Below are 26,524 nucleotides of genomic sequence, written 5' to 3' on the forward strand. Positions count from 1 at the left end.
TTTTATTGGTAAATTTTACATATTTATTTAACATATTAAAAATACTTCAAATTTCTAAATTCTTCGATGCTGTAAAAATATTCTCCACGGTACCAGATTCTCAACCTCCTGAAGTTCGAACCGCGAAGCCATTCACAAATGTCGTCAATGAAGTTCGTGTCTTTATGAAGAGAGAGGAATAATTCTTTAGCGAGTCGAATCCAGGGGAGTACGAAACTTTCGAACTCGTTCTTTGATAAGAAAGTATTTCTGATGTTTATATGGAACTCTTCAATCTTTTGTTTTGGTTTCCATCCATCGATTATAACTGGATGTTCTAAGTAGACACAACGAACGTTGGTCGAACATAAAATGAGAAGTTTTTTCTCATCTTCAGACAAAATGTTTTTACGAACAGTTAATCGATACAATTCATCCAACTTGAATCCTGCCTCAATAAATTTCTCCATGAAATATTTCTCATGTGAAACTTCATGAGCAGTTTTTCCATCGCGTATAATAATCATCCACTTTCGTTCATCGATTGATCTCTTCATATCTTCTTTTATTGACGCCTGCGATTCAAAGAAGCACTCCATAAACATCTTGTGATCTGAAGAAGAAAAATAATAACATAACAATTGTATTATTATCTATTAATTTGCAACAACTTTTACTTAAAACAATCAACATAATCAAGAAAATTAATAAAGAAACTTGCGACTTTCACCAATAAAAAAAACACAACTCCAGCAACGGCGCTCACGTTCGAAAAACGACGGTTTCGACGACTTTTTAGAAATTCGTTCAGAAGGAAGGTTTAGCTGTAATTGAAAACTCGAACTTGATATGTGGAACTACAGTTTACAATCGTTCTATTCGTTTCAGGATGGTAAAAGTTCAATTGTACGAAAGAGACCGTGCTACATTTGTTTAGTAAATATCAACCAGGAAAAATTCAAAAAACGAGGCCATGAATTCTAAGTCAGTACATTTCCATCAACACTCATTACAAGAAAAACCTTTTTTTCTTCGTTTAATTCTGTAGAAAAAAAAAAATTTTTATGTTGAAGATGTACGAAGAAATAAACATTTACTACTAAAATCTTATGTCTCTCTAATGCAGCGAACCATTTTGAAGACGGCTAATTGTGTGGTTTTGGAATTCAGCGAAATTTTAAAAAGGTAAAAAAAGAGGTAAAAGTAATTTTGTTAGGATCCTTTTTACAAAACATTTGTCTTAGCAGCAACTCTAATGGCACTTTACATTTTTTCAAATTTAAATTTTGTGTCATTTTTGCTATTTATATTTAAAAATACTTGAAAGTACCTTTTTCAATATTTAGCTTAAATATTGAGTATCAAAATAGTGCAAAAGCGAGACGTTTTCGTTATTTTAATGCATAACTAATATCCAAAAAATGTGTAGGGGAGAGGAGGGCAGCTTTGAACAGGAGCAGCTTTAAAAAAGTGCATTTTTGTAGTTAAAATTAAATATTTTGTGAAGATAATATTTACCCCTGCATCTGTCACCTGTCTTTCCTGGCGTTTGGCATAAGTTGGACAAAATATATGATTAGTTTGTTTTTAAAGACAAATCGTAAACATTTCGATATAAAGTTGCAAGATTTTTCTGACCACGTTTCTAATAAGTGATATGTTTAATGTTATTTACAAGATAAGGGCAATTCATAGCATCTAAAATAAAAGAGAAATTGTCAATTATTGAGATAATTCTGTTTGGAAAAATCATCATTTATTATTTATAATGCCGTTGGGGGAGTTTTGAAAAAAATGAATAGGGCACTTCTCGCACTTTATTGCTTGAACTTCTCGCACTTTATTGCTTGATTATTACGACCTGAATTTTCATTATTTAATGATAAAAAATTGTTCGAAATTATAAAAAAAAAGAAAGTGACAAAAGTCATTGAGGAAGATGTTAATAATGCTGTTCTCCAAATTGCAAACTTTTAAAGTGATTATAAGATTAGATAGTATAGAAAAAAAAACTGGTTTTTACTATTAGAAACTTAAAAAAAAACAATGTTCTGTTTTAAAAAAATAATAATTTAATCACTAGTCATTTTCATTTGCATGAGATAATTCAAAGCTGTCCCAGGTGTATTCAAAGCTACCTCAGGTTGGGGCAGTTTTAAACATTTTCACGCATGTTAAAAAAATAAGAATTCTGACTTAACTTTTAGCTAAGAATTTATTAAAACAATGGAGTTTTATTCCTTAATCTTTGTTTTGACTATTCAGAAGAAAAAAAGTGGTTAGAATAATTAAAATATTGATTTATAAAAAAAAGTTTAAAAAATGTTCAAAGCTGCCCCCTTCTCTCCTATACATTACAAATAATAAATTAAACAGCTCATTTTTTTATGTTCTCCTTAGACCAATGAGAAGTTTTTATTTTTTTAAACTTTATATATAGAAGTTTTTGCTTCATGCTCCGGGTTCGGAATTGATGTATCCAACTTCATTTCCGTATTTTTCTACGAGGTTATAGTAATATAAGCGATGTTCAGGACCAATAGAAAACAAATGAATTGTTGAGAATCAAATGAGCAAATTATGTTTTGGAACTCGTAGTTGCAATTGTTTCAACTGTTTTGAATTGTTCAATTGTTTTCAGCGTGATTTTCAAGTGTTGATAAGGAATTCTTTGTTACTGAAAATTGATGGGGTCAAAAACCGCTTCCCATTTACCCTACCCTCGATTGTGATAGCCCTGTAATAGTTTCTCACAAGTTCCATTTTGAAAATTGAGTGAACTGCTACCTAACTTTATAGCCGCAATATTTTTTCTAAAATCACTATGAACAAACCAATAAACTTATCTGTAAAAGTATTTTGCACTTTTTTTAATAGGAACTTTCAACAAACAAAACACTTCTTTTCAATTATAAAAGTGACTAATTGGTTAACAGAAGCAAACGCTTTTGTTGACCAAAAAGTACAGAATGTAAGCAAATGTTTATTGAAGTCAATCCTTAAAGAGAGGTTTGTAAATTTTAAATTTGGATCATAAGAAAGGTAGTCAGTCTGACCAAAAGAGACCACATGTTGAATAGCTAAAGAAACAAAAATCAGAACTAAAGAGCCAGCAAAAAAAAAAAAAAGGTTGCAAATATGATTCGTTTAACACTCTAAGTACTTTGTTTCATTTCATTTGCTGATAGGTAAGAAAAGTCATCTAACGTAAGTTATTTTAAACATTTCGTACATATTGCAAATTATAATCGCAACAGAGTCATTACATCTCTTGTAAGTATTTTTTGCAACCTTATTACCAAACCAGACTTTACTTATGCATTAAGGGTAGAAGAGATTAACGTCAAATTTCAATTTTTGTAGATATTGCTGTCTGCATACAAGCTGATGTATTAGCAGCGAAGCGTAAATTCAAAACAATGCGTTAAAATAAGTGATTAAAAACAATCCGTTTCTTAAAAACAGGGATTGTCACGCTGATGCAAAAGAAAAGTCAAGAAATATGAAAAGATTTTTTTTTATAGCTCTGGAGGAGGGGGAAGGGGGGGGGGGGGGGAGGAGGTTAGAGAGAGAGAGAGAAAGGCTGCTTTGACAGAAGAGTTCACAAAAAAACTTGAATGAGAGGTTATTAGTGTGTATTGCCATCTAGCATTGATCTACTGATAAGGCAGATTGAAGTCGATTTTCAACAGATAGTAAAGTAAAACACAAGTGTAAATGATTCTATTTTTTAAAAATCTGCTGATGAGCTTTGTCACGTAGAAAACTAATTTTGTCAAGGAAATCCATCGATAAGTAAAATCATAAATTCAACTCTTTTCAAGCTAAACCACACGACGAATACTTCAACTAAAGTTTACGATTTCAAATTCATAAGGAAAACGAAACTTCTTCAATATAAACATTTTTTACTTGTCTATTAGGGGAGAGGGGGGTAGTTTAGGACAGGGGTAGTTTAGGACAATGCGAATAATCCAAAAAATACTAACTCTTCAACAAAGTTAAATATATTCGTCGACTAAAAAGTACTTTCACACGTAAACGTCATAGAATTTCTTTCACAGAGGCAGTCAGGTAGCTTTTCTACAAAAGTTTTGTTATTTTTGATATTTTTTCTAATTTTTTGAATTCTTAAGTGTAAGGAATTACAAAGAAATTTACTCCACCCAAGGAATTATTTTTTGCATTTTCTGTGAAATGGATATGTTCTGCGACATAAATAAAAAATTCAACGATAAAACATAAATTCTTCACAAGAAAATTGTGGAATGTTTCCTGAGATCAGGGTTGAGGCAGCATTGGACAATTTTCACGGGGCACATTAGGACGTGTTGCGTGGATCATAATAAACTTATCTCCAAATAAAATTATACTAAGTTTAAAAATGGTACGCAATTGTAAAAAGAAATGTGAAAGATTTACAAACGAGAAAAATATAAAAATTGCAGTTAAACATGTTTTTGATAAAACAATGAAGTTAAGAGAAGCTGCAGGTGTATTTGGGTGCTCTAAAAGTACGTTAGCTTACAGAATAAAAATGCTCAGAAATATTAGAAAATTGAAAAGGGATAACTTTTCAACCAAATATTCTGTGAATCAAGTATTCACTAATACAGAAGAAGCTATGTTAGAAAATTAATATGGTTTAACTTATTACCAAGCTAGAATTTTAGTATAGTAATGCTTTGAAAAAATGTCCTGAACTACGGAGCTAAAATAAAATTGCTGGCATTCGATGGATGAAAGGATTTATGATAAAACACAAAAAGCTTTCTCTTTTTGTTTAGTCCAATGTGCTTCAACAGTTAACAATCCAACGTTAGCTTTTGTTTGCAGAATTGAAGAAATAAATGGAAACATTTTGGTTGTTAATTTGTTGAATAAAAAAGTAGGATTTAATATATTTTACTTTCCTGATATACAAAATAAGTGGTCGGTGCCAATTGCAAAAGTCTTAGCTAAACTTCCTATGCCAAACAATGCAGGAAGCATTTCAAGAGGTTCTGGTATAATATTCAAATTTGATTTTTCTTCATTTAAACTTGGTTGAACGTTATGAATTTTCTCAATTCAAACAAAAAGAAAAATTTGATGTTTATCTACATCCATTTTATATTCACACTCTTTGTTTTTGTTATTAATATCTTTCTATTAATAAGAGTGATATGTGATTGAAAAGCATTTTCATTTTAGTTTATTTGAATATACAAAAAAACTCATTAATGGTTTGAGATCTTTATAAGAATAATTATGTTACTCCTTAATAAATATGTTGATTCTGTTAAAGTTAATAATTACTGCTCAACGAAAAAATTAGGTTATAAGAAACATTTCTTGCCTTCTTATTATATTTCCTAAACTGTCCCAACATTGTCCTAAACTACCCCCTCTTGTGGGGTAGTTTAGGACATTTGGTAGCTTCGATTTTAAGAAAAAAAAAAACTATAATTTATTTGAACTAGCTCGACTTTGCTTTTTTTTTGAAGAACGAATACCTAAATTACCTTTTTCAGCAAAAAAATTTCAGTTTTTGTCAAACTGTACGAAATCTGTAATATCTCTTTTAAAAAGTGTTCTAATGTGTCCCCCTCTCCCCTACATATTGAAAACGAATTGATACCTAACAAATTGATAACTAATGACTATTTTCTAACAATTTAACAAAATAATAAGACTGACACTAAAAACAAAAACTCGAAAAACAGAACTTATGTGCAAAATTAAAGTTTAATATAAAACGAGGCTAACAAATAAAGCTGACAAAACCATCCATCTAATTATGTAACGAACGCAACTGACAAAACACAGTTTCAACTACAATAAGAAAAATGCTGAATTTTATACAGTAAGTAAATTACTGAAAATTCGTGTGGTATTTCTTGTCAAGTAGTATTTATTTGATTCCATAACTCATTCGTTATAGTTTCTGGATTAGCCTTTCTCAATAAACGGCGTTTAATCATATCCCAGGGGTTCTCAATTGGTGATAAATCTGGAGAAAGTGCTGGCCAAGGCATAAATTTTGCATTATTTTCGTCTAAAAATCTTAGTGTTGACCTTGCCACGTGAGGTCTGGCGTTGTCCTATTGAAATACCCCATTTGTAATACTTTGTACGAAAGGGAGTCCTACAGGTTCCAACACATTCTCAAGTTAAATGGAAGCAGTTATTGTATCTGGAAGCAACACTAGGGATGACCTAGAATTATATGCAATAGCACCAGATATCATGATTCCAAATTAGGTGCGGTGTGTCGCGGTAAAATACAGGTATCTTCATCCCTTTTTGACACCCATCGTCGTATATTTATCTTGTCATCATGAGCCCATAAACAAAAGCGGAATTTATTGCTAAACATGATATTTTTTCAATGATCATCCCATTGTCGTTTTTCCATACACCAACTCAGTCTTAAAAACCGATGTTTTGAAGTAAGGAGTAACCTCAATAAATATCTATAGCTCCTGAATCCTTTTTAAACAATTCAATTTTAAATAGTCCTCAAGGAAATTCTTCTACCTATTGCAGACAACCATTCATGGTTATAATGGTCGCAGATGTAAAACGATTCCGTAAAATAATTTTTTTCAATAAAAAATCTTCTCTAGGGATAGTTTTACGTAGAGCATCTGATTTTCTGAAATTCATAGGGAATCTTTTTTTTTTCGATAATTAAACCATCCCATGTTTTTCAGGTCTGAATCCTGATACAAAATATAGACCATTTTAAGCTAAAAATGCGCAATGGTATTTTACAAATGGCATCAGAAAAGAAGTCGAATTTATCAATTATTTTCAACTTCTGCCGAGTGAAAGAATCGAAGAAATTTTCTCGGAGAGAAAGCAATCACATTATCAATCCATTGATATGATTCGAGGAAATTTCTTATAAAAATATCAAAATAACAAATTATTCTTACCATTAGAAGGCATTCCTGCTTTTGGTACCGAGGCTTAAAAAAAAAAGCACAGAATATAAATTTTTTTTAAGAAAAAACCTTCTTGTTTAATGAGGAATGATAACAAAATTTGGGAAGAGAAACAAATTTAAATAATTTATCATGTGCTTGGGAAGAATTGAAAAAGTGAAAGTTATAAACCGATATTTTTTGGCTTTAGATACTAATACTCACTCCCTTGTAATAAAGAACCCACATTTATTTCCATATTGTAATTATTTTATGTACTTTAATGATGTTGAACAGTCAATATGGGTGTTTTTTTTTAATGGTCAAACCCATAACATTACCGAAAAATTAAGAAAACCTTAAAACTCTACCTAGCCACCGCCACCATCACCACCACCACCACCACCACCACCACCACCACCACCATCACCACCACCACCACCACCACCACCATCATCATCATCATCATCATCATCATCATCATCATCATCATCATCATCATCATCATCATCATCATCATCATCATCATCATCAAATCTTTTTCATTTTTAAACTTACATAAAAATTTAACAAGAAAAAAACATAAATCATAATAAACATATTAAACTAGTAACGAAAACTCAATATATAATTTATTTAGCATTTTTCATGAACTTACTGAGTACAGCATTAAGCAATGAATTCCCTTCTTCATTTGAATTCTTCAAGTTAGCAAGAAGGTTCACAAAACATCTTTTGTTTTCATTTGCCAATCCACAGATCATAGGCAAACAGCTATGCAACTTTTTGTTACGCATAATCTCCTCAGGACTCAAATAAATGTGTGCATGAACTGAAACACAAAACTCCATTAATGTGAGGTGAGCAAACTGATATTGATAGCCCAGTTGTGATTCAACTCTTTCAATGAAACCCAAAAGTTCATTTTCAAATTCATCAAAGTCATTCACAATACCTTTCATTTCATCTTGGGAGAAAAGAATTTTACCTTGATTGAACAACTCCCAAGCAACTTTACAAACTCTTAAAACATGTTGTTTGTTACTCTCATTTTGCAGCATCCTATAAATAGCTTCATTGGTTTTGCAAATGTGTTTTTGAAAAAAGTACAAAAAAATACAGCAATACAACTCAGTCATAGTGTAGAAAGAATAAGAATCATTTGCAGCAATAACTGCACACATTGCTGATAAATAAAATGGAACAGATGCTATTGCTTTAGCATTGTGAGACTCTTTAAGAACATTTTTAATGGTTTCTTTTTTGCTGCCAATGTTTTCAATATAACTTTTTATTCCCTTTTTACTAAACCCCATTACCTGAATGGTTAACTTTTCTGTACATTCTTTAACTTTTTCTTTATATTGTGATATAGCTCCAACCCTTCCAGCAACAACACATTTGTATTTTTGAACATTCAATGCTTCTGCTAATGAATTAACGATGGGTTGTTTGCTCGGATTAAGGGGATTATGATTTATCAACTCATCTAAGTGAGCAAACTCATCCAACCCATCTATCACAAACAATATAGAAAAATAGTTAAAAACATCAGACTCTTGAAAAATATCTTTGTAAAGAACTTTTAACAGGTCATTTATGTTACTGATATTTTGATACTGATTTAATTTTCTGCACTCAAGAAGAAACACAAGGTCTGCATTTTTCCAGAATGTACCACTAGCCCAGTCAAGTAAGCACTTTCTGAGCAAAAAAGTTTTTCCAATTCCAGCAATGCCAGATATCAAGAGTAAAGATAGCTCCTTTGAAAACACTTCATTAAACTTGATTGGTTTATAAGCCATTTGTCTCTGAAGAAATAACTCTCGCTCAGCAATAAATACAGTATCTCTTTCCACTTCATCTGCATCAACTATAGTCAATTCAATAAACTTATTTAAAAGTTCAACTTTAGCTGAAGTTTTTACTAAGTGCACAATTTCATCCATTTTTCCATAAGTTTTAAGATAAAATTTTTTCATTGCTTCAGACATTTCTGAAAGAACAAAAAAGGGTTTTATTTTACATTTCTAAAAAAAAACATGCTTTTATTTCTCATTTTTGTATCTTCCTCTTACACTACTCTTATTTTTAATTAATTATTCATTGTTTACTTATATTGTAACCTTACACTACCCTTATTCTTCTTAGTAAAAGGTATATAAGCTATATTGCTACCCATCATAGCCACAAGACGCTTGAGGCAGATTTGAAAAGGAACAAAAATAACACCTAACACTTGGATGCCAGAAATTAATAGAAAATATCTTTTTATTGAAATTATCATGGGTTACTTGATACTCTTCAAGTATGCATTTTATGCATTTACATTTGTACTTAAGTTTTTTTAATTAAATCATATACACTGCTGTTAACTTGATAAAAATTAAACATGAACATATGGTCAACGGCTGATAAAAAATATAGAGTTGTGTTGGGTGTATCAAGTAATAAATTATAAACTTTTTGTTTATGCGATATAATACAGCAAAAACGTTAAAATGGCAGCAACATGTGCTGTGAATTTACCAATAATAATAGCATTTGGATTTGAGTTTTTATGTTCAGTACTAAAACCTTACTTAACTAACTTTTTTCAAAAACATTCACTAAAGAGTAAGGGGTTTTGTAATCTTTACACTATTGTTCTAGTTTAGAACTATTTAAAAAACTTTCTTTATTTTTCTCATTAATGGTTGATTAAAATATTCTTCTAATAATCATAAGTGGATTTTTTAATACATAAATTTTAAGATGAAACACCAGGATAGGCCATGCAAAGACAAGTTTTAATTTTGAATTTCTTCATATTTCATAAATTTGGAACTAGTTTTGCAATTCAATAATAAAAACAAACAATACTATGCTTTAAAAAATTAACACAGTACATTTTACTTCTATTTATTTTTCTTAAATAACATTAAAAATTATGAGTAATTTATTTATCTTTAGTTTAATTACAAAATAAATAACACATTGAATATGGAAAAAAATTAAAATGGGAAAAACTTTTTGTACTTAATGCATGCTTAGTCGGGAAAGGCATGCGATCGCACTCAAATCTTGACCACGCATGAAATATTTATTTCCGACAACTTGGCCACTGCTCTTAAGATGTTTTCAGAACATTTCAAAAAGTATATGATGAATTGGGCAAGTTGTCGCAACTAAATACTGTATGCGTGGTCAAGATTAGAGTGCGATCGCACGCCTTTCCCGACAAAGCCTGATGTACATTAATTTTTAGTTTTAAAGCTTTACAATATCAAAATCATAAGAATTTTTACGAAGTTTTCTCAAACCACTCTCAGGATATTTAAGGTCTAAAGTTGCTTTGTCGACTTATTCTCTGTCACAAAAATGCTAAATCCTATGATGATAATCTTCCAGGAAATAAGTATGTTTAAATGGAAAAAATTTATCCTTTTGAACCTTGTTGAGAAAACCTTAGATTAATTAGACACTCTTTTAAAACAATATTGTCCAATTTGTTATTTCATAAATTTTTAAACAGTAAGAAAATACATATTACCAAATAACTTTTACACAGCTTACAATAAATTACCTGCTCTAGCTTTAGCGGTTGGCTTCAGAGGGTTTTCTGTCTCAAATGATTTATCTAATAAGTTTATGTATAAAAAATGAGCAAAACACTTAAATATTCAAAACCTTTTTTAAAGAGTAACTTCAACTTCTGATATAAAAAGCAAAAAAAAAAAAAAGAGAACAACATTTTTTGAATCCTTTTACTGTAATTGTAAACTTCAGAGAAACAGGATTTAAAACAAGAAAAAAGTTATTGTTAAAAAAAATGTTAAAAAAAGTTGGTACTTGAGAACTTTTCCATCACTTTTATTAAATCTGTTCTATTTATCTTGTATATTGCATTAGCTAAAGCATTTAATGTAGGAAAACTTTGTTTCCTTTTCCACAAGCGGAACATTTGGTATGCCTTCTCTTCCAAATCATTATAGTCAGCTTCAATTGCATCAAGGTCATTATCATTAACTGATAAAAAACGTCCTAAGTCTAACCAGTCTTTCCCAACCTTCTTTTTTAATTGTAACAATAATTCTGAATAGTGGAGAACTTCATCTAAAAAAGCACTCATAATAAAAACAATTGTAACAGTAATACATATACATATATACATATACATACACAAGCACACATACCTGTGTGGGTATGTTTGAGTACATAAGTGTGTGTGTATGTATGTGAGTATATATATATATATATATATATATATATATATATATATATATGTATATATATATATATATATATATATATATATATATATATATATATATATATATATATATATATATATATATATATATATATATATATATATATATATATATATATATATATATATATATATATATATATATATATAGTGATGTTGGTAAGACTTGGTGATATAAACGTTAATAGATAATTTTCCAATAATAGTGTGGGTATCGTACCATTTCTTTTAATAAAAAATGACAAGATACCCACACTATTATTAGAAACACCATTGGCAATATTTATATTGTGGCTAGAAAAATATTTAATGAGACAAATCACACAAAAAAATTAAAATATCTACTTCAACGGTATGGAATATTACAAACAAGAAGGAAGAAACTGGAAGTGCAGTCATTGGAAATGATCAGGACATCAGCAAATTACATATTACTGAAGTTAGAAGAATTGCTACTACTAAAAAAGGAAACAGACTATTAACTGCCCCAGAAATTACAAACAGTATGAAAATATCCTGAGAAGATCCAACATTTATGACAACAGTGAAGAGGTGATTTATGAAAGTAGGGCTTGGAGGTAGAACGACCACAAGAAAATCACTTCTTCTGCTCCAAATAAGAAAGAAAGACTAGAGTGAGCAAGACAACATAAACAATTTTCAGTTGATGACTGGAATTGTGTTTTTTGGAATGACAAGTCAAAGTTCCAAATTTTTGGTTTTAAAAAAAAGAGTATTTGTTTGAAGAAAAGTCGGTAAATGGATAATGAAGCAGTGTGTGTGGTGCCAACTGTAAATTATGGTGGAGGTAGATTTATGGTGTGAGATTGTTTTGTTGTTAATAATATTGGTAATATTATTAAAATAGAAAAGTAATGAAAAAAAAAAGTATTTAGACATTTAAAAAAATCATTCCATTCCTTCAGCTAGTTGGATAATCAGAGGAACCATTTGTTTTTCAAGAAGATAATGACCAAAAGCATTTCTCAAAACTTTGTTAGAATTATTTAAATAAATTAGAAAATGATAAAATAATTGATAGTATGGTTTGGTCTCCCCAATCACTAAATCTTTCCCTTATTGAGCATTTTTGGGATGAATTAGACAAAAATATCAATAAATTAATGCCTGAGAGTGAAAAAGATATGTTGAAAAAGATATGAACTTAAAAGTAATTGGCATAAAATAGACTTTCAAAAAGTCTTTTTCAAAAGTCTATTTTCAAAAATTGCAAAATTTAAAATACAGAATGCCAAAAATATGTATTACCGCTAATAGTGGCTATAAAAATTCATAGATGAGTGCAAGTTATAAATTAAATTAATTTATTCATTTTTCATGTAACTTTAACTAATATTAATAGAGCATATATTTCAAGTGATTTTCTTTTTTAATTTTTGCCCTTATTTGTAAGTAAAACATTGAAAATATTAAAAAGAAATGTTGTTAGAATAGTTATGGACGGTAGTGTATATCACTTTGAATCAAGATGATTTATAGTAAGAGGCTCATGCTATTTTTTTTTTAAAAAAAGGTGGTTATTATATTTTACTGGTTGGTTGAAGAAAGCCAACCATAAAATTTTAATCTCTGATTTCAAGATTGGTTTCAATTTAAAGCAAGTGTTGGAATGTATTTGTAAAAACTGTTATTTGTAAAAAATGTTATTCCAGCATGTTGTTTTAAGACTTTATTTTTGTTTTTGTTAAAACTTTATCAAGAAAAACTAACTTTTCACAAAAAAAAAAAAAAAATTGAAGTCTTTATTAACTTTTAATTAACTTTCATTTAGGTTTTACTTAAATTATTCAACACTAAAAAATGTTTGAAAAATGTTTCATAAATTAACTAAACAACTTTGATAAATTTGGATTAAATGGACTTCATCATTAGAAAACAAGAGACAACTTTAGAAAAGAAATATCAATAAATTTGTGATCAAAGATTATAAAGTTTAAAATGCTTGAAAATGAGTTTTCTTACTTCTTTTTTAAAGAATAACAAATTCTAATTGAATTATAATAAAATTCAATTTAAAAAATGTAAAAACCATAGATTTTTGAACATCCACTGATACCTAATAAAATTTCTCTTTTGTAACATAAATAAACACATAAACACATAGATATATATACAAACATCAAAAATAATTGATATAAATAAGAAAAAATAATCTTAGAGGATAAACTAAATCAAGAGGATAAACTAAAAAAATGTTCGAGGTCAGTTTATTGCAGTTTGCTTGCATTTTCTAAAATCTGTTTTTGGTAATAACCTATATATTTGGTATGTTTATATGTATGGTACTGAATATTGACAGTGCTTTTTTATTTAACTATACATTTGATCATTTTATAGGTAGATGTTAAGAAAAAAACTGGTAATATTTATTAAAAACAATAGATTGTGAAACCTGAAAACTAAGACAAATTTTGTAATTACTTTGTTATAAAAATCAATTTTTTAAATATAAAACCCTTAAGCATTTTTCATACCTTCATGATCCAAAGAAATTGCTGGTGACATGTTAAGGCCAGTCACACTGTGTCGTGTACTTTCTTGAGGGTCAACAAAAGTTTGTTTATGAATTGTTTTAACTAGAGTGTTATCCATTGACCCTAGTGTGTCAAAAGCAAGTATGTTTTGTAAAATGATATAATTATATATATATATATATATATATATATATATATATATATATATATATATATATATATATATATATATATATATATATATATATATGTATGTTTAATCATTTTATAAATTCACAATCTTGTTTAGAATTTTTTAACTTTATCGTATATGATGAAACCTTTTATCTAATTTGAAAAAGTGTTTTGCCTGTGAACTTAAAATTTTTATAAATATTTTATTGATTGTTGTAAGGAACTCTTATGAATAAACAAAAGGTTGTGATATTTTTTGGAATGTAAATCAGTAAATCGGTTGTAAGTTGTTTAATTTTGAATGAAAAATTGATTTGTTATTTTTTAAAAAATTTTCAACTATTCTTTTTTTTCTCTTTTCTTAGATCTAAGGAGGAAATACAGTAGCTAAAATCAGATTCATGACAATGAATAGCCATTTCAAACCTGTTAAAGTAATAACTAATAGCTTGACAATGAATAGCCATTTCAAACATACTAAAGTAATGCTAAAAACAGCAAACACATTTTCTAGTCAAGTTCCATAAAAAAAGCATTTAGAAATTGTAATAAATCAATTTAATTTTGCTTTTAAAATTGTTCGCAATAAATCATTTAAACGTGTTTTTGTGTGCTTGTGTGAAAGAACTTACCAACAGGGGTATCAGCAATAGCAGTAAATTTCCTTAAAGAATGATGCATCTTACAATAAGGTAATTTTTCATAATCTTGGTAAGTTTCCATATTCAAATTAATGTGGCACACTTCGCACGTAAAGCAACCTTTGTGCCATAATTTGTCCAAATAGTTTATTTTTTAATAGGGTAAACTGTTTTGTTGCATCTGTTGCACTTTGCACTCATTTTTGTAAGCTTTACCTTAAAAATGTTGAACTTATAATGAAAGTCGTTAAACTTAGTTCAACTAACTTTATAACAGAATGTGACTTTTAAAACTTAAGGGTCAGTTTCCGTAACTCCCTTTATGTGAAGAGAGAAGTTAATTCTTTGTTAAAAATTCTGAGGAATTATTCTCAGGTAAATTACCAAACTCTTATATAAAAATAACCAAGGTTGTTGCAGATGCTCAAATTCAACCTCACGATAACTTTGCTCTCTAAATGCAAACTTTTTCCTTTAACCATCTGGTCAATAACCAAACTTTCATCATTCGTTCTATAACTGCACAGGTTACTGACCAGACGGTTAGACTGACATTTCGGACAAATCTCGTTTCCAAATGCGGAGTTAAAAGGAAAACGGTTTAGTTTTAGAGAGCAACTTTCGAAGGAGCAACTTCAAATGAGCGTCTTTAATGGCGTTTACCAAATGGCTTCCGACAGAAATAATGCAATTGTGTATACAGGTACTTGTACCTCAAAATGCTAGTAATCGAATTATGGTCTCTTGTATTTTCAAACTAATTGGAATAAGGTTTATATTATACAAGGAAATAGCTAAGGCATAAGACAATATAATTTAAAACAGTAAGTTCATTCTATTTCAAGAACGCACTGACAACTGATTGAATAGTGTATTTGTTTTAAAAATTGGAACCCATTTTTCACTTAAAACATAAAATTGACATTTATGACAATCTTAGACTATTTATGGCTATCATTAATAGTAAAGGAATTCAGTTTCAACTTAAAAATAAAATCTAAATCCTATTGTTGTTCTAGTTATGATCAAAAACACTAGACCTATATTTTAAGCTGCACATTGAGTTTCTAGAACTTGTGGATCATTTGATAGCAAGTGTCACTCTTTCCACCAAACACTAAATCACTTGAGCTCTCATCAACTCTAAAGTTTAAAAACTGTGGGGTTTCATCTAGATTAAATATCTATTAAGTATCTATTATACCGTACCATATCTTTTGAAGATTTTTCACTGCTCTTCATCATACTTGTAATTTAAAGTTCGTCTAAAAATCTTTTACACATTACATAGTACAGTTTAAAGTACGGTTCATAGAAACTATCCTTCATCTCTTTTGATTAAGACTGGGTTGGTTGCCATATATTTTGACCAGAAAGATCATGATAGTTTACTTGTAACTATTACTCTTACTGTATTAGGTAATAATTTACAGTATAAACGATGTTTTTTTAGGTTTTTTAAGCATCCATACATTTTTTTAAAACATTTAAGATGATTTTTGCATACAATGCTTTTGCATACAATACTTTTGCATTCTCATCAAAATTGAAAGACGGCTTTTATTTTTACCAATTTTAACATGATTTAAAATGCAATTTATAGTTCTAGGATCAACATCATATCCACCTTGTTTAACAAATTTGTCGCCTCGGCAGTTGCTTTTTTTTTTGCAATAACCCACAGCATATACTAAAATATTTTCATTCAACTTTACTTTGCCTATGTAAGAAGCAGTTTGATATTTTGTCTTGGGTCTCAACCTGAGATTGAACTTTGATCTCATTTCAGCTTTGTAAAAAAAAAATATATGGGTATTCAAAAAAATTGCCTATATTTTAAGGTACAAATAAGGTAATACAATAGTTTTGAAAATACAGGCGTGCAATAATTATTTTGCTTAAAGTACTATTTGCCGTATTAGCAGTTAAGCTGACGCTTTTGATTTCAGCCTAAAACTTCCTGTTACAGCATCAGAGATCCTGTGAAAAACCGTTACAGTGTCTGCGAACAACTGGAGTTTGTTGAGCTTCCATCCCAAAACCATGTTAACACCGCGTAATACGGCGTCCAACTTTGCCATATTTATGTGGACTTCAGATTTGTTACACAGCTTTGTTGCGTTTTCAACGGTGAGTCCTCCAGTTTGGACAAGAGCTCTTAATCCCAAAGAGTATGGTAATGGTATGACATCAACCCGCACGTTACCTTCATCATTACGTACTTCGGATTCTCCACGAGTAGCGTCATTTTCTCTTACCCTGTTTAACACATCTTCCAGCACACACCTCACCCCCATATCATGGACATCATCATCCCAAACACTTGTCAAAGAAACTACTTAATAATGCTGCAAAAAAAACGTGCAACCAACCGCACACCGGCAAGTGACCCATGAATTGTTCACAAATGCAGAAAACCATCCTCCTTGATAATTTCTGCGGATTTTCATCTAGCCGATTGCCTCTCGACCACGCCTAATTTGAGCACTCACTCCACTAAAACAGATCCTTTCGCTGGAGATATGCTTTATGCTAGTGGATAATTACTGGCTTGTTACTCATTCGTCTCCACTGCCTTAACATCTCAGCACAGACGTCCGAGTCTCTCTTGAATGTCTCAATTAACCTATTGGTTTTTCTCCAGTCTAGCACCAGCCGAACTTTGTTTTTGTTGCATTGAACTACTGTCATTGATGGTGGCTGGCCCTTTGGCGGTCCCATCGCATGTCCATCATATTCTAGTGACCATCCTTGCTTTATCCACTGCCGTAATTCGTTCTTATGCTCTTTCTAAACGTCTTCTGGAACCGCGTGCTGAGCTACTTTATTCCCAAATAAATTCGAATCGTCTCTGATCGGAAAAAATTTACTTCAAAATTAATTTATTGTAACTTGGCATATGAAGGGACATGCCGATTCTACTTTTATGCGTGGTTGTGGTGTCTGGGTGTTTTTATGTACCAAATTACCATGAGTGTGCCATATATAGCACATTCATGGAAATTATTAAAAACTAATTTATCTATTTTTAACAGCTTAAATTGTATAAATAGAGTAAAAAAATATTGATAATATGTTGATTTAAAAGTAACAAATGAAAACGGTGTTGGTCTTCAAAATATAATTTATAATACGTAATCGGTATAATTCGTGATCACCTTCGGATCAGTCTCCGTTTTTCCATATCCGCTTAACTTTTAAGTTCACCCCATAAAACACTGCTTCGTGGTAACGTTTCTTGATTTCAAGTCGTGTTTTTTCTCTGTTTTTCACCATCATACACACATTCCCCAAAAACTTGCTTTACCTGACGAAAGAATGGTAATCCCTCCTATTAAACTCATTCTAAGCATTACATCTGCTCTAAAAGGTCTGAAACTTGCCACTAGGATCTGATCCCGCTCTTAGACAATGCCAACCTCAAGGGAAACCGTTGCCGCTCAAACACATCTTTGAACTTCGCCTCCGAATGTTGTAACCTTTACATCACTCAATCGCTCCAGTCGGTCGTTCGAAACATGTTTTTAAAAAATGATTGTCGTTGAGCATCTAGTTTTGACAATCCACCTTCATTTGAATGACCACAAGTGCCCTTGATCCACGAATGTTTAAGAGCGAGCTAGCGCGCACCACTCGTTCTTCTACTCGTATTCTTGCTGCTTGTACATTTTGCTGCCACGTGTCCCATCTCTTTCCCATTTAAAACACCGGAAATTCTTCTTGGGGGCTGCGCAACTCTTTGCAATGAGATTTAACCCTCGATAGTTATAGCATACTACGGACTCAGGTGACTTCGTTCTCACAACGTTCCGGCGGGTGGTAACAGTGATCATAATAAACTCATTAGCACTCGTTCGATTCAAAGCAGCACTTACTTTCGGCAATATCACGTCAATTGTCTCTTTCGCGGCCCTAAATCTTGAAGAAACAAACACCAGTCGCACCACCTCGTCTAGCAACCTCGTCAGACACGCAAGGTGTTTCAGATCTGCTAAAAAAACGTCTACTCGTTCCTCATCGCTCATCTTCTGCATTCAAAAATCTTGCAACAAGACATTCTCAATTTTTCTCGCATCTTTATTCTCTGCCGCTCCCAAGCCATTGTAGAGTGCGTAAGCATCTCGTCGCAACAAGACAGGAAAGAGTACTGTCAACTCAACGTCTTGCATCTTTGCAATCACTTTGGTTTGCTGCAACCAAGTTACGGCATCGAACGAACCATCGTATTTTTCGAAGACATCCCAAAATTTTAGATGACTCCATCACGCCCGGTTAGCTTGTAGGTTTCTCGCAGAGAAATTTTAAGGAAACTACGTCAATCGCCACTTTCCGTAATTGCTTCCGTATAGTGTAAGTACATCTTCGTTTCAAGGAGAGTGACGAGTCTTGTTAAAAGAATTAGGAAAAATTTTTTTTTTTTAAAAAAAAAAAAAAGTAGCTTTCTTAACGAAAAAACATCTCTTTTTTTAAAGCATATTTGTATTTTTTTAGTAGATCCAATTGTAGCAATAACTTCTAAAATCAGATTATGTAATAAAAATTAAGTTCTGCAATTAGCGGACTAATATTTCCTGACCGGTAGAGTATCAAAAGATACACTTATAGCAGAATTAGCATTTTATAGAAGAAGACTTTGAAGGATTCAAGCATTAAGTAGTAGATAACTTTGTTTTAAAGTGGAATCTTTCCATTTGAGGACAAATTTTGTAGTATTTCATTTATGAGGTTCATAGTCAATATGCGCATGCATATTTGATATAAATCTCATAAATGAAATGCTACTAAATTTATATTGTTAAAATGAAAATTTAAGAAATATTACAATTCAGCCCTTAGTAAATAGATGATCTCAAACCCAGGAAAACCAATCACATGTTACCAAGAATATTGGTAAAGCTTATCCTTAGGTTTTTACTTTTGTGGTGATCTTTATCAAATTTAGCAAAAAATATATGAAAGTGTTGTTGTTCAATTTTGCTAAATTATTTGTAACAACTATCAGTACATAGCAAATCCTCCAGGTTTCAGACCATTTAAAATGTCAAATAATTTTTTCAAATCTTATCTAACCCAAAGATTACTTGCATTTCAATGCTTCTTTACATTTTGTATCTCTGAGTTAAGAACAAAACCATCATTTTGTTGACTTAAATACAACGTCACTTAATAATAAAGTAATTTTTATAGTTATTTAAGATTTGTATATGGTTGCTTAGTCATGGTATACCAGATTTTTTTTTGAGGTCAAAAATAAAACGTATGTGTTATACCATTGACCACTTACCATCTTTTTTTCAAGCTTAAAATTTATATTTTTTTGGTCAAACGAGGCAAAAGTCTAAAATTTTAGGCAGGATACGAGATCAAAAAAATCTTTGAGCAGTGTAGATAAGTTTACTTGTCAAGAAAAAAAAATATCTGAAATTGAAACGTGGTCAAACGTACACCAGGTTCCCTTATACATTAACTAAATTTCTGTCTTTTTTTCATTTGATTTTTTTTACTTAAACATCCTGGAAATTTGCTAGATATATCAATTGCAATATATTTTTTTTTTTTTTTTTTTTTTTTCAGTTTTACATTTAATTAGTCGTAATATAATAAAGTCCGTGATATATGCTCTCGTAATACAACAAAATCCATGACATATGTTCTCGTAATACATCAAAATCCGAGATATATGCTTTCGTGATGCAATAAAATCCGTGATATATAGACTAATTTAAATAAAAACTTGGTATCTGATAGAAGATCTAATGATCTTGTCGCCAGAACCATAAAAAGTTATAATAGAATATAACTTAAGCCATTGATAGATATAGACAAATAAAAATGACAAAATACAAAAAACAAAAGAGCGTGTTTATACAAATTTCTTAATTTTAAAAGTATTTCAACATATTGTCATTAAAGAGAATGAATTTTTAAAATTTCTTTTTAAAGACTGGGAAGGTAATTGATAAATCAAAATTAGGTAAAACAATTTATTTCCAGAGATTGGGTGCACGATAAGCTATACAGAACTGATTGAATTTTGTTCGACAAAAGGGTTCAAAGAGTGAGTTATCATTTCGTAGTGTATACTTATTTTTTGTTTTTAAGGTAATAAAATCTTTAAAAACGTGTAAGGACGGATTGATTTTACATTGAAACATAAAGCATAATATTTTATATACATTCACTTCATAAATGTTAAGTACTTTTATATTTTTGAATAAAAACTTTGAATGCGTAAATCAATTTTCAAAACAAACTAAGCGTTATGCGTGTTTCTGACGATGGTAAAGAGTACGCAACTTACTTTTACTTGTACTTCCCCAAGCAATATTTGCATAGTTAATATAACTATGTATAAATGAGTAATAGAGTTGGATTAAAATGGTTTTGTTTAAATAATTTCTTGACTTATAGAGGACTCCTATATTTTTAGAAACCTTTGTACAAATGTAGTCAATATGTGGTTTCCATGTAACATTCTCATCAAGATAAATGCCAAGAAAACTAGTAAAAGTTTCCTTTTTTATTTCTAGTTCATCAATAAGAATTTTTGGCATGGTTGTTGGTAAAAAACGTTTTTTAGAAATAGGGTGAAATAGAATGTATTTCGTTTTATCAAGGTTTAAAGTCAATTTGTTACATTCAAACCACTCAGATACGCATTTAAGTTCTTTGTTCATATCAGAAAACAGCTCATTAATATTACTGTTTGATAAGAACAAATTTGTATCATCAGCAAACATAATACTCCGAAGATTAGCTGCTTTGCTAAAATCATTAATATAAATTAAAAACATAAGAGGACCAAGAATAGAGCCTTGTGGAACACCGCAGGTTATTTCAGTATAGTCACTTTGAAGGCCATCATTATAGGTAAGAAATTGCTTTCTATTTGAAAAGTAACTATGAAACCATTTTAGCATGTTGTTTTTGATTCCATAGTATTCGAGCTTTTTAAGCAATATTTCATGGTCAACGGTATCGAAAGCCTTCGAAAGATCAATAAAGACTCCTAGGGTATATTGTTTTTTTTCGAAAGATTCTGAGATTTCCCTAACAAATTGAATAATTGCGTGCTCAGTTGAAACATTTTTTTAAAAGCCAAACTGTTTGGAATATAGTATATTATTTTGGTCAAAATATTTAAATATTCTATTATATATTATTCTTTCCAATAATTTTGAAAAAGTTGAAAGAACCGAAATCGGGCGATAGTTGTTGATATTTGTTTTATCGCCTTGTTTGTAAATTGGTATGACTTTCGCAATTTTTAATTGATCCGGGAAAACTCCTTGTTTTATAGATGCATTAAACAGTTTATAAAGAATATCTTTCAGACTTTCATAGCATTCTGCAACTATATTACCACTTACTTCATCAGCACCAATAGCTTTATTTCTTTTTAAAGACTTAAAGGCTATATCGAGCTCGTCGTGGGATAATTCAGAAGAATACTCATTGTTATAATGAGATTTATTTATAGGACACAAGTAGTCTTCAAACGAATTTTCGGTCATAGGAATTTTTTTAGAGAGATTGGTTCCAATTTCAGTAAAAAATTTATTAAATATGTTTGCAATTTTGCTCGGTTCACATATATTTACATCTTCAAATTTTATAGTTTGTGGTAAAGAACTTAAGTGATTTTTTGATTTTCCTGTTATCTCTTTTATTATCTGCCAGGTGCGCGTTGAGTTGTTTTTAAACTTATCGATCAGATTAGTATAATAATTTTTTTTAGATTTTTGCGAATTTTTTCAAATTAATTTTTATAATTTTTATATATTTTTTCATTTGCAGAAGATTTAGTTTTTAAATATTTAATATACAATTTCTGCTTTTTTTTCGAAGATTTTTTTAAGCCTTTTGTAATCCAAGGACTATTGAAGGTTTTATGACTTATAACTTTTTTACATACTGGAAAGTTCGCGTCATATACAGAGTAGAATGTTTCAAAGAATTCATTATAAACAGTACTTGCATCTACATTAAAGTTGATGTGCCCCCAATGAAGTAATGATAGTTGATGTTTAAAACCATTTATTTTTTTGTCGTTGTAAATTCGTTTTTTTACAGTTCTATTTTGTTTAATTTTATTTGATAGCGTTGTGTTAAGGGTTAGGAAAGTAGGGAAGTGGTCCGATATATCAGTTTTTACGATACCTTTTTGGATGGAGTTATTAAAGATGTCTGTAGTAAAGATATTATCAATGAGAGTAGTAGAATTTTTTGTTACTCTAGTTGGATGATTGATTAAAGGAATTGCGCCAGCTAAAAAAATTTCATCATAGAAACTTCTCACTTTTTTGTCTTTGTTATAAATAAGACAGTCCATATTAAAATCCCCAATTATAAAGTTTTTTTTTCTTTCGTTGTTACCAGCGTGAACTATATTATGTTGCAAATAAAAGCTAAGATTTTCGCACGCGCCGTCAGGTGGCCTATAGCAGCTGCTTATAGGTATGTTTTTTCCTTTGTTAATAATTAATTCAATTGTTACGATCTCTTTATCTTTGTCAGAAACGCTCAAATCGCTTCTAACTTTATACGCAAAGTTTTCTTTAACGTATATAAGAACTCCTCCACCGCGTTTATTTGTTTGTCTTTCTAATGAGACTAATTCAAAATTCTTTAGATTAAAATTAGAATTATTTTCAAGTTCGATAGAAGCAGTGTTGAGTATTTTAAAAAGTATTTTAAATGAAAGTATTTAAAATACTATTTAAAATACTTTTGTATTATTTTTATTTTTATTTGAAATGGTTTTATTCATTAGTATTTTCAATTTTATTTCAAATACTTTTCAAGGCTATTTTTTATTTTGTTTAAAACACAAAATACAAAATACTTTTCCACCAACAGCAAATTAATTAAAACTTGGTTTCCAAAAGTTCTTTGGCTGGATTGAGCTGCCTTGGACCACCCTTGGTAATGGTAATTTGTTATTTAATTACTATATTAGAGGGAACCAATCTACCAAAAATTCAAAATGGACTGAAATTGTAGAAAACGACTGAAATTGTAGAAAATGAAAATGCTGAGAGTGAACAAGCCGTCCCTGCCATACTTTGATGGAAAATTTTTCAAAATTATATCTAAAAGTAAAACTACAGGGGATGTTAAAATTATTGCACAGTGCATGTTATGTGTTGGCAAAAAAACCTACAGTGGTTCACTGAAAGCAACTTCTAATTTTACTCAACATCTTCAGGTATGTATATAACTACAAAAACACTATATTATATTGCGCACTAAACAGTAAAAACGATAAACACATAAAGCAATGCTACAACATAACACAAATAAATGCAATAATCTCGGTTGATTGACTGTTGTTGTTGTTGTTGCAGAATGCTCATGGCAAAAAGCGAATCGAGGAATACAAGCAGCACAAGGTTTAAGTTGCAAAACAGCGTAAGCGCTCGGTAGCTGAGATGGAATCTGGAGTTGGAGGTGGACCTTCTGTCGAATCTGGTCCTGCTTCTAAGAAGTTGAAACAAATACATATTATGCCTCGAAATCAAACATCCATTTCACAGGATGAAGTTGACAAGCTTATTGCTGACTACGTTGTGAAGGAAATGCGCCCCTTGATCACAGTGGAAAAGCCGGCGTTTAAAAATTTGATCCACGGACTCAATCGCAATGTCAGTATACCTTGTCGCAAAACATTAGGCAAGCGATTAAACGCCCGTTTGCAAAAAATGCGTGATGATAAAAGAACAGTCTTCAGTAAAGTACCATTTGTTTGTACAACAGCTGACATTTGGTCAGTGAACCAAAAGAGCTACTTAGGAATGACAGCTCACTATATTGATATTAGTACTGAATGCTCAGTATCACGCATATCTGTTGCTCTTTCCTGTCAATGTTTTTTTGGAAGTCATACTTACGACTCAGTGGCTGCAATGATCTCAAAAATTCATAATGATTATGGGTTACACGTGGAAAAAATTACACCAACAGTAACAGATAATGCCTCTAACTTCAGCAAAGCCTTCCGAGAATATTTTGTAGATACTAGCAGTACTGCATCTGGTTCAGGGATCTCTGCAACTGCTGAAGAACAAATTCAGGAAACAGGAACTGGTGATGATGATGAAGCAGAAAATTCCGACAATGATGTTGAAAAAGCGGACATGACTGCAGTCCTAAATTTACCAGTTAGCGAAGACACGGATGATGATACTGAAGTTGTTCTGCCTCACCATGAAGCTTGCAATAGTCACTCTCTCAGCCTCACATCAACTACTGATGCAGATAAAGCATGTGATTCTGATGCTAATTTCAAACGTCTTTATCGAGCTGCATTGGCCAAGTGTACCAGCATTTGGAATTTGCTTCATAGAAGTTCCAAGGCATCGGATGCTGTGAAAAAAATTATCGCAAGGGCAATACTGATACCAGTCCCTACACGATGGAACTCCCGGCATGATGCATTGAAATGCATTCTCCAGTTGCAAGATAAGCTTGGAGAAATATGCGACGTTTTGAAGTTGCCAAAGTTCAAAAAGAAGGAGTTAGAATGTCTAGAAGAGTATGTAATGATAATGGCTCCTATTGCTGTTGCCATTGACAGGTTACAAAGTGACAATGTGTACTTTGGCGATGTATTTCCGACGCTGCACACTGTACAGCAGAAGTTGCAGGACCTGCAGCAGAAATCACTGAAGCATGCTAAGAAATTTGCAGAATCTATGCTTACAAGCTTGAAAACAAGACTTGAGGTTCATCTATCATTTTCTGAACATAATGCCAGCAGGATAGTTGCAGCAGTATCGCATCCCTACTTCAAAATGAGATGGGTTCCGGGTGATAAAAAAGATTTCTGTCGTGATCTCTTCGTTCGTGCAGCTAAGTCTCAGCAACAACAGTTGTTGGACAGAGCTAATACTATTTCTGACCCTGACCCACTTCCAGGTACTCAATCAGCTAGTGGCATTGGCATGAGTGATGATTTTTTCTCGTTTAGCGAAATTAACATTGCAGAACAAACAACAGTCAACAACGAATGTTTATCGTACTTAAGCGACTCTGGTACGGATTTTAAAATCTTGGCAAAATATGAATTTATAAAACACGTATTTGTGAGGTACAATACGACCTTACCTTCATCCGCACCTGTTGAGCGGTTATTTAGCACCGCTGGACAAATTCAGACGCCACGAAGGAACTGTCTTAGTGATGCAACACTCGAAAAACTGTTACTTTTAAAGGCCAATAAATATTGATTTAAAGGTTAAATTATGTCAATAAAGTTGTGATGTACGATTCGAGTCGCTACAATTCCAGTATTTTGTATTTTGTATTTAAAATAGTTTTATAATGTATTTTTATTTGAAATACTTTCCTTGTATTTTATTTTTATTTTCATTTCAAATACTTTTTAGGTAGACTATTTTATTTTTATTTCAAATACTTTTAAAAAGTATTTTGCCCAGCACTGGATAGAAGGGCACCAAGTTTCCGTAACACATATAATATTAAAAATGTTTTCAGTTTCTTCTAGAAAATGTCGAAAGTTTTCATTATTTTTGCTTAAACTCCTTATATTTATGTGAAGGATTCTGATTCTTTCACTGTTTGTATCATTTACATTTTTAAAAAGAAATTCTTTAATGGTGCTAGGGTAATGATATAAACTGTCCGTGTACATATCACTAAAAAAATTTACATCTGGGTCTGCGTTTTCATCTGACATAATGTATTTTTCATAAAAATTATAGGTTAGCGATTGAAAGTCATTCATTTTTGTAATTATTTTTTGAGCACATTTTAAAGAATTTCTTTTTGTTATCGTAATTATTAATCGCGCGTTATAAGTTTATTATAGACAACTTTTGCATACTTACCTGAGGATCTTAATTCTTTAGCTTTTGCAAAGAGTATTTTTCTTTTTTCAATCGTTCTTTCGCTGTAGTCGTCGTTGAGATATATACGTTCATTCCAAAGCTTTAGTCGTTTATAATGCTGTAATATTTTTTCTTTGTCTTTATAGTTTAGGAACTTTACAACTATTGTATTGTGGACTGTGTTCAACCAATCAAATTCCATGAAGTTGTTATCAACAAATAAAAA

The 26,524-nt window shown here is 30.8% G+C and overlaps 2 protein-coding genes and 1 pseudogene across 11 annotated transcripts; 1 reads left to right on the forward strand and 2 right to left on the reverse strand.

The window, feature by feature from the left end:
• On the reverse strand, window positions 1-26,436 carry LOC149894268 (NACHT, LRR and PYD domains-containing protein 10-like). 9 transcript variants are annotated; one of them, XR_016449051.1, is made up of 8 exons: window positions 14,441-15,030; window positions 13,635-13,757; window positions 10,719-10,982; window positions 10,453-10,506; window positions 7,546-8,883; window positions 6,900-6,932; window positions 710-1,021; window positions 1-592 (listed from the first exon to the last, which is right to left on the reverse strand). XR_016449051.1 is itself a non-coding variant. In XM_090076225.1 (7 exons), exons 2-7 carry the CDS (start codon window positions 13,750-13,752, stop codon window positions 36-38), a joined length of 2,364 nt encoding a protein of 787 aa, XP_089932351.1. In that variant the 5' UTR covers window positions 13,753-13,757; window positions 26,299-26,436; the 3' UTR covers window positions 1-35. The 9 variants fall into 9 exon arrangements, 6 of the variants coding, with proteins under 6 accessions (XP_089932351.1, XP_089932349.1, XP_089932353.1 ...); XR_016449053.1 differs by lacking the exons at window positions 13,635-13,757; window positions 14,441-15,030 and adding an exon at window positions 26,299-26,406; XR_016449052.1 differs by lacking the exon at window positions 13,635-13,757 and having other exon boundaries at window positions 14,441-15,028.
• Window positions 22,161-26,500, reverse strand: LOC149894269 (uncharacterized; annotated as a pseudogene). Its single transcript, XR_016449604.1, has 2 exons — window positions 26,285-26,500; window positions 22,161-23,075 (listed from the first exon to the last, which is right to left on the reverse strand). The product of XR_016449604.1 is annotated as an uncharacterized LOC149894269 (transcript).
• Window positions 23,462-25,837, forward strand: LOC149894270 (uncharacterized). Its single transcript, XM_090076232.1, has 2 exons — window positions 23,462-23,657; window positions 23,797-25,837. Exon 2 carries the CDS (start codon window positions 23,881-23,883, stop codon window positions 25,675-25,677), a length of 1,797 nt encoding a protein of 598 aa, XP_089932358.1. The 5' UTR covers window positions 23,462-23,657; window positions 23,797-23,880; the 3' UTR covers window positions 25,678-25,837.
• Window positions 26,501-26,524: the final 24 nt, after the last annotated feature.

The sequence above is a fragment of the Hydra viridissima genome, unplaced genomic scaffold (genome assembly GCF_058129835.1).
Source record: "Hydra viridissima isolate aposymbiotic clone 2 unplaced genomic scaffold, HvirCarnegie_v1 scaffold_1, whole genome shotgun sequence".
In the NCBI taxonomy this organism is placed as follows: Eukaryota; Metazoa; Cnidaria; class Hydrozoa; order Anthoathecata; family Hydridae; genus Hydra; species Hydra viridissima.

Bases quoted from the DNA above. Each gene is read 5' to 3' on its own strand.
- LOC149894268 (XM_090076223.1), bottom strand. From the start codon at position 14,531: ATGGAAACTTACCAAGATTATGAAAAATTACCTTATTGTAAGATGCAT. The intron at 13,758-14,440 runs GTAAGTTCTTTC...TTGACACACTAG, and splicing joins TATTGCTGATACCCCTGTTG to GGTCAATGGATAACACTCTA. The intron at 593-6,899 runs GTAAGAATAATT...TTTCTTCTTCAG, and splicing joins AGCAGGAATGCCTTCTAATG to ATCACAAGATGTTTATGGAG.
- LOC149894270 (XM_090076232.1), top strand. From the start codon at position 23,881: ATGGAATCTGGAGTTGGAGGTGGACCTTCTGTCGAATCTGGTCCTGCT.